We start from the raw sequence: 7,853 nt of genomic DNA, 5'->3' as shown, positions 1-7,853 counted from the left end.
TTAGGCCCCAAATGTTTTAGCATCAACATACAGATTCCGTCGGGTCCCCGGGATCGATCTGGCGTAGATGGTCACGCTCATTTGCTAGAACAGCTGCTTCGGCCGGGAAATTTGGGCGGACTTCCGCGATACGTCCGGACGGGATGAAGCGAGCCGCTGCGGCAGTGACTATCCTGCGGAACTGGCGTTCGCCAGCATGTATGTTTGTTGGTGTGGGAAGGGAAGCGAAGCTGCTCTCGGTAACTTCCGCGAAGCCGTCCCGATCAGCTTTGTTAAAGTTGGTGTAGGTTCGGTGGTCCGCGGGAGTAAAGTCGGTGGGCTTATTCATCGAGATGATTATGGGTAGATGGTCTGATGCTAGTGTTAGCATAGGTCGCCATGATATGCTATTGATCAGACCAGCGCTAGCAATTGTGAGGTTGTTGTTGTTGTTGTAGCGGCTACAACAACCCCGCCCAGATCGGCTGATATCTCAGTCGTTGTCGTCGAGTTTCACTAACGGCAGCCCCAAGAAGCGTGCAGCCTCTATGGGGTCAGTCCATAGGGACGACGCCTTTAGGGTTGGGGGGTTTTCCGGGCATGCGAAGAGATGTTTCGAGTCGTGAGGGGTCTCTCCGCATGTCGGACATTCGTTCGGCACATCCGCATTTAACCTACACAGGTAGGAATTTAGCCTTCTGCAGTAGCCAGAGCAATTGTGAGGTCTGGCGAGCTGCTGCAGCTACCCACATTCCTGGTGGGGGAATCGTGGTTCATGGTGCAGAATGTCGAATCGTCTATATGCTCAGCCAAAAGATTTCCCCTACGATCATTGGCCAGGCTTGAGTGCCAGAGATCGTGGTGCGCGTTGAAGTCACCTACTACCATTCGGTTTTCACCTCTGAGTAGCGCACATATGTCAGGGTGATAACCTGCCGGGCAGCAGGTGACGGGGTATATAGACGTTAAATATTTCGAGCTCGACATCGCCTGACCGGACAGCTATGCCCTGACATTCTAAGGTGGTGTCCCTCGGGTCGATGTCTTCTTCGATAAGCCGATACTGCACTGTGTGGTGTAGGATGAACGCTAATCCGCCACCATTATCTCGCTCGCGATCTTTACGGAGCACATTGTAGGCTCCGCAAACCAACAGAGTTGTTGTGCCACTTCGTTTCTTGGACCGCAGCTATCAATATGCCATGCCGACCCATAAAGACTACTATCTCCTCAATCTTACTATGCAATCCGTTGCAGTTGAGTTGTAGGAGTTTCGTATGCCTTGGGAGGCTAGTCGCGATACGGGGGGGTGAGGGAGGAGTAAGGTCTACCTTGGGCCTGTTGTATCTGACGCGCTTGCTGTTGGTAGGTGGCTGCAATGAGGACGCTGTTGTCTGTGTTAGCGGTGCTCTACAGCATGGGGCACTGAAGTTCGCAGTCCACTCGCGCGTGGTGCGTAGGCCAGAGCATAGGTGGAAGTGACACCAGCCTAGGCATGAGTTGCATTTGACCGATGTCACGTTCCGGTATATTCTGCTCTGGCATACGGTGCAGGTACTATGTGCAACCAGGAGCTGCTGGTTGGCTCGCACGCGCGAGTTGGACGGGCCGGTAGACTGTGGGGGAGAGGGGGGTTGGGAGGTTTGCTGCTGCCCAAAGGAGCTTCTCGGAGCCGTGCAGGCTCTTCGGGTGTTGGGTGCATTGCGCGAGCGGGTAGCGTGGAGGCTGATTGTGCCGTTTGGCTTGAGCAGCAGGGAGCCACATAGCTTGTGGTCCACTCCCGGTGAGACCTAAGACCAGAGCAGGTTATTGGGTGACTCCATCCGTTGCATGAGTTGCCCCTAACCGAAGAGGAGTTCGGATGGAGTCGATTCTGGCAAACACAGCAGAAATATGTTTCTGGTCCGGGCTTGGGTTCAACACCCGCCCGGAGAAGAAGGATGCGGAGCAATCCGGCTCCAAGGAGTTACTCCATGGACGAACAATGATTAATGGGTATCGCCGATCTAAGAGGGGTTAGGTCGCCGAAACAACAGCCCTTGGTCGGGTAAACCCCCCCGAGTCATTCCGGTACGTAGAACCGGCTGTCGTGGGAATGTTTTTAAACTACGGATAATTCGCACTGCTTGATTCTACGTTCTACACCCCTCTTTTTTAACATTAATTGTAAGCCAAATAGCTTTAAAATACCTATCTACATTTTTTATTTAAATTACATTTGGTACAATTATATATGCACGTACATATACTAAAGAATAACTTGAAATTGTTTATTACTTCAACACATACATATCATTCTTCCATTGCATCCGGCTGTTATACAGTCAAAATAGAGGACTCCTTTGCTTGGGCGGACTGTTTTAATTGATCGTTATCATCTTTTACAAATCTGTGATACTCGTCACCGTTTTCTACGCCGCCTGCAGCGGTTTCGAGCAATTCCAAACCTCCTTGGAGTTCCATTAAATTGTATGTTAAGTTTATTTCCCGCCGCAACACCCCTGCCAGTCTTATAAAATCTTTTCCCAATTCACCTGTAAATTCATGAAAGGTTCCGGCATATACATCCAGCAAAGTCGCTGCCACATCAATCATTGTTCGCATGAATCGATGTTCCCCAATGAAACGGCATATGAACGAGATGAGTCGCGAGAGAAATTCATGACTGCGTGCTGCTAACGCCCGATGCAAACCCTTGCGATGTATGAGCTCTTGCATAACTGTAATTGTTATTTCAGGATAGCCACGTGCGAAATGAGATGCCATTACAACATTCAAGCACTTAACATATTCGTATTTGCGGAGGAGATTGTCATATGAATATAGCTTCGGTGTCTTTTCATCACGGATATTGTGATCTACTTTCATCGAAGTCAGCCGGCGCTGTTTGTTAGCATTACGTTTTGGTTTCGCTTCTTTATTGCGATCTATTTCCATATTTTGTATTGAAATAAGCCCGTCTACCATACCCGCCACAACAGTTTGATCTCCCGGCGCAACTCCAAGACTCAGCACGGCGTTGGGGAAATCAAGCGTGTGCACAGTTTGGTATGTTGCGACATCATAGATCTTGACATGACGATCCAAGCTCCCAGAAAGTATACGCTTCCCATTGGAACCGAGACGTAGACTTGTAATGGTTTTGTGGTGTTGTGATACTTTCGTTAAAAGTCGACATCCAGCGAAAGCATCCCACACACGCATTTCTGTACCACCTGCGCTGATAAATATACCACCCGTTGGCAGAAACAGCAAAGATTCAACTGGGCTCCCATGATCAATACTGAACGAAACGTTTTGTGTACGTGTGTCATACATCTTAATTTTACCGTCGTAACCACCTGATATTAATGTGTCTGGTGACATGGGATTTACCGCGCCAGCGCGCACATAATCCTCATGCTCTGCAAAAGTAAGCGTAGTTTTCTCAGTCCCAATGTCCCATAATTTAACCGTACGATCATCCGAGAAACTAGCTATATGCAGTAGATCCTGTGTAAATTGTGCGCGGTGTACCGGCGCTTTGTGTCCCTTAAAAAGACGCAAAACATTTTTGCTGGACGAATCGAAGAGTTTGAGAAAGCCTTGCTCATCGCCAGCTACAAGCAGACGGCCATCCTGTCGAAATGTACCTCCGTAAGCAGTTTCTTGAAAGCGGGACAAATTTTTCACCACCAATTTTGTGATAGGGTTGTAAATTTGCACACGCACTGAGCAAGTCACAGCGAAATAATGAGGCTCTATCGGACTGAAGTCCACATAGTCAATGGCGCCGAATTCTTTTACCAGAGTAGGTACCTGCAAAAACGAAATCCCATGATACATAAATGCACAATTGTTTACATATTTTTATATATGGGATGATAAACTTACACTTAATTGCTTCCAGTATAGAGTATCCGGTGTTACGACCTTCCCGGTCTTGATGTACTTCTTTGTATTGAGCGGTTTAAATTGCGGCATTTTTTATGTTATCCAAATGGGGTTTATAACAGATATTTGAGAAGTCTGTTGTATGAAAAACAAATAAGTGCGAGAAGATCAAAGCGGCATTTAATGTTTTGACTTTTTCATGCACGTGTTGTCATTTCACAAACAGTGTTGCTTTGTTGGAATGTACATATAAACATATAGGGAATTTTGCCCTTAAAACTACAATTTCACTTTGTGTGCATTTTGGCGGTGGTTTATTTTCAGTTTTTGGCGGTGGTTTTTAAGCGATTTTCTATAAATTTTTTGTTCAAATGTAATTATGGTTAGCACAAAAATGCGCTTAAAAATTGCTTTAATATTTTTCTTTATCGGGCAGGTTCTGAAATTTACTTCTGAGTGAAGTTCAACCACTGTCCATTCGAATTCAAAGCCAACTTGACTCAAATTCACTCGGAAGTGAATTGCAGAACCTGCCGGTGTGCTTCGTCTTCATATTCATTGTTTACTTTTGATTAATTTCAAAGAAAATAACATGGCACCGAAATTACAAGCCTCAGCCAGAAAATTGCGGTTTTATTTTGCTTCATCTTGTCAGATCTTGTGTAGTTGGATAATGCTTGGTACCATACGAGTTTTTTCTTCATATGAAAAATTTGATTATATTTGAAAAATTATATATGTAATAGGTGCATTCTTTTGCAACCGAGCTACAAAAGAACCATCGCTTAAATGCCGAAATACAGGCAAAGCAAAAGTGTTGTTAAGTGAAAAAGCTGCTCTATTTTGAATTGATAATGGGAAAGTAGAGAGGGAAATTTTTGTTTCTTATATACGTGTTTTATATTTTAAATAAGTATATACATATATTACGCAAATACCTCGCATAATTACTAATTTAAATTGTTTTTGTATCTTAATCCCATTAAACTAATCAGAAGTCTCTAGCCAGCTACTAACAGAGTTGCTTAGGTAGCTAAAAGGAAATTTTACCCGAATTGAGCGTTCGTTTGCCGCTCGCTCTCAAAAAAATGCAGCTAATACAAGAAAAAATAAAAAATTAGGCAAGGTGCACATCCATCCCTCTAAAAATGTGGTTACCAACACTGAAGTGGAACAAGTGTGAATGGCCCTTTCTTTCCTCTGCATTTATTTTGACGTTCGTAGCTAAACAAAAAAACAAAATGTCAGATGTAGGCACGTCATTCTACAACGAATAATTGTTTTTATTTGACTATTATTAAATTATTAATTTATGGAGGCATAAAAATTTAAAATGGTGAGTAAAACTTGAGTTATCAATTTAAGTACATAAACGGCATACATAACTTATTCGCTGCTTGCAGAGTGCACTTTTCAATTTTCAAAGTTTGTTATCAGTGATCCTGCTGCTCATATGCACTTGTGCATATTTGCGTTCCCTCTTCCCTAGTATAATGGACCGAAATAAGACGGGGTAAGTTTTGCTTGTAGTTATATGCGTATTTAAAGCTTTATCTTAAGATTTTCATATTCGTAGGTTGCTAGGAGTGTTTTGGAAACTAGCGCGTATAGGAGAACGAAAGTCGCCGTATGTTGCTGTGGCGTGTGTGGGCATGGCAATATCCATTTTATTCTGGACGTGATAGAAAGTTTTTTATTCTTAAAATACGTTAAACGATTTTCTGTTTAGATATAAAATTGCATTTTTATAATTAAATGTTTTTAACGATAAGCAAACGTTGTATGGTCTAATAAATGTTATAAATATGCTAATGGTATTGCTTGTATAAAGCCTAATTCCAATCGAAATTCCATAAGTTTTGCAAGAGTCCCCGGAATTTTTATGCCGTATTTAACTGAAATTAAGAAAATCGAAATGGTGCTGAAGTATAGTTTTAAGCTAAAATTTATTTCAATTTCCTAGCTCTGTTCTTCATTGATGTTTCTCAAGGCCCGCCCACATAGAGCTTTGTCGTTGCGTTGGCGTTGGTGTTGGCGTCGTTTCAACAGCTGACTATGAATACACGAGTTCTAAAAGCTTAAACAGACGGCAGCGTTGATCGGGATTAACTCGGACTTAATCCGGATCAAATGTAGTAAATTCCCGAGTTGATCCGGATCAACGCTGCCGTCTATTTAAGATCTAATGCAGCTGTCCACATAGCCAAAATTCGACAACGCTCACGCCAACACAAATCATAAAGATGGCCAACTCTCAACTTTTCGTGTGCGAGCCTCGTCAGCTGTTGCGGTGTAGCATGCAGTATTGATGGATCGGGATCCATATCGCAAAATCTCTAAAAATGTCGGCTCTGCTTTCGCTCTCGGGGCTTAAAAAGTTGAGAGTTGGCCATCTTTATGCTTTGTGTTGGCGTGAGCGTTGTCGAATTTTGGCTATGTGGACAGTTGCATTAGAGCTTTCTTTTAGACTGTCCAACCTTCGCGAGGCTAAGATGGAAGCATTTTGGCTCGCAATTCTGAACAGCTCAGGGATCGAAATTAGCCGCATTCAAAATTTCGTAATCGGCTCGCGGCGTTAACTTAACCTAACCTAAGCTGTACTTCTTTGAGATATGAGGTAGTTGGTCTCATTACGTATGAGTAACTTTTTCCATGTTAAAGTTTGAATTTTTTTCATTTGCATTGCAAACTTAAAATGAAAATAACGACAAAATGACCTTATCTAAAAAAACGGTATACAGATCCGTACTATCCAAAATTAATTTTACGTGTCGGCGTTCTTTTGTGTAATTTTAGCGTCCTTACAGGGCTATCATCAAAATTTAGCCATAGCAATGCAATTTGTTTATAAAACTCTTAGGAGGTAGGATCTCCAGTCCGACAAGGCTCTTAATTCAAGCGGACTGTATCCTCATTTGTAACGCAGGATACCAGTAAGAGTACTTCAAAGGCCCCAGAAGGCACGCCATTTTAGGTAGCATTAAGGGTACCATAATATACACAAGTCAGTATATTTTTATAGATACGCAGGGATTAGTCCAAGAGAACGGCAGTGCCCAAGGCAGCAACAGTCCGGACTGTTCTTCAGCAAAAGGCGAGCATGAAAGTATTCCGGCGGGTTATGCCTGCTTCGACATTTACGGGTCTCATTTGCCGCGAAGCACGTTCGCGGTAGGATCTGGAAAATTTAACGGTTACCTTATAAACTGAACAGCTACAGTTTAAGTTATTCAGCTTTCTTAAAGTCCAATGAGTAATACTATTTAGGTATAAGTTATTTATTCAAGGCAGTTAGCAACCAAGGAATTTAAACAAGCTATTGCAATTCAACAGTAATTTTTTTTATATAAATTTTTCGATTGCTTTTTAAATTACTTTGAGGAATGGAATAAAAAAAAAATCAATTACATTTTACATTACTACCACGTAATTTATTCCAATTACAATATGAAATTCCTTATAACGGGATTAAAAAAAAAAACAATTCCATTTGAAATTACTTCAAGGAGTTGAGACAGTAATCGATTCCTGTGCTGTGAACTGAAGAAATTGATTCCTAATTACAATTACTGAGGAATGTAATTGTAATTGTAATGTAATTGCATTTACCCAGCTCTGAGTGTTAGTTCCAAAAACAACGGAGTTACATGCCACTTTTTAAAAAGCCCTACCTGTAAAATAAAAAATTTGTTGATTAGAGCCTCTGTGAATTAAGGTAAAGATATATAAGAGTATGAATATTTGTATCTTTTAAGTATTAATTAACGTGTAAAATTAATTGTTGTAACATTACAAAAACTCCCCAAAGTGGAAAATGCGGGAATCAATATGTTGGCTAAGAACGCATGTATTAATCATGCGTGCTACGTTCCAAGAAGAATATTAATGCTACGTTCCATGAAGAATTATACAAAGGTGACCTCAGCACTCAGCAGGATTTTCGAATGTCAAAATACAAGGTACAATTGACATTGTACCGTACCCTAATTACCGACAGACTT

General features: G+C 42.1%; 2 protein-coding genes and 1 long non-coding RNA gene across 3 annotated transcripts in view; 1 reads left to right on the top strand and 2 right to left on the bottom strand.

Moving 5' to 3' along the window:
• Window positions 1–2,155: 2,155 nt before the first annotated feature.
• On the bottom strand, window positions 2,156–4,090 carry LOC118748953 (U3 small nucleolar RNA-associated protein 15 homolog). Its single transcript, XM_036483716.1, has 2 exons — window positions 3,853–4,090; window positions 2,156–3,777 (listed from the first exon to the last, which is right to left on the bottom strand). Exons 1-2 carry the CDS (start codon window positions 3,940–3,942, stop codon window positions 2,296–2,298), a joined length of 1,572 nt encoding a protein of 523 aa, XP_036339609.1. The 5' UTR covers window positions 3,943–4,090; the 3' UTR covers window positions 2,156–2,295.
• A 975-nt stretch (window positions 4,091–5,065) lies between these two features.
• LOC118748261 (protein kish-A) lies at window positions 5,066–5,669 on the top strand. The gene is made up of 3 exons (XM_036482636.1): window positions 5,066–5,188; window positions 5,256–5,365; window positions 5,429–5,669. Exons 1-3 carry the CDS (start codon window positions 5,186–5,188, stop codon window positions 5,532–5,534), a joined length of 219 nt encoding a protein of 72 aa, XP_036338529.1. The 5' UTR covers window positions 5,066–5,185; the 3' UTR covers window positions 5,535–5,669.
• Window positions 5,670–7,480: 1,811 nt separating this feature from the next.
• LOC118748952 overlaps window positions 7,481–7,853 on the bottom strand; it is a 5,568-nt gene continuing 5,195 nt past the window's right edge. Inside the window, exon 3 of the long non-coding RNA XR_004994118.1 lies at window positions 7,481–7,523. This is a non-coding gene — a long non-coding RNA (uncharacterized LOC118748952). The remainder of the gene's footprint in view (window positions 7,524–7,853) is intronic.

This window comes from Rhagoletis pomonella, unplaced genomic scaffold (genome assembly GCF_013731165.1).
Source record: "Rhagoletis pomonella isolate Grant_MI unplaced genomic scaffold, Rhpom_1.0 Rhpom_scaffold_00013, whole genome shotgun sequence".
NCBI classification, from domain to species: Eukaryota; Metazoa; Arthropoda; class Insecta; order Diptera; family Tephritidae; genus Rhagoletis; species Rhagoletis pomonella.
Note: the sequence above shows the minus strand (reverse complement) of the source record. Positions and strands in the feature narration are given on the sequence as shown.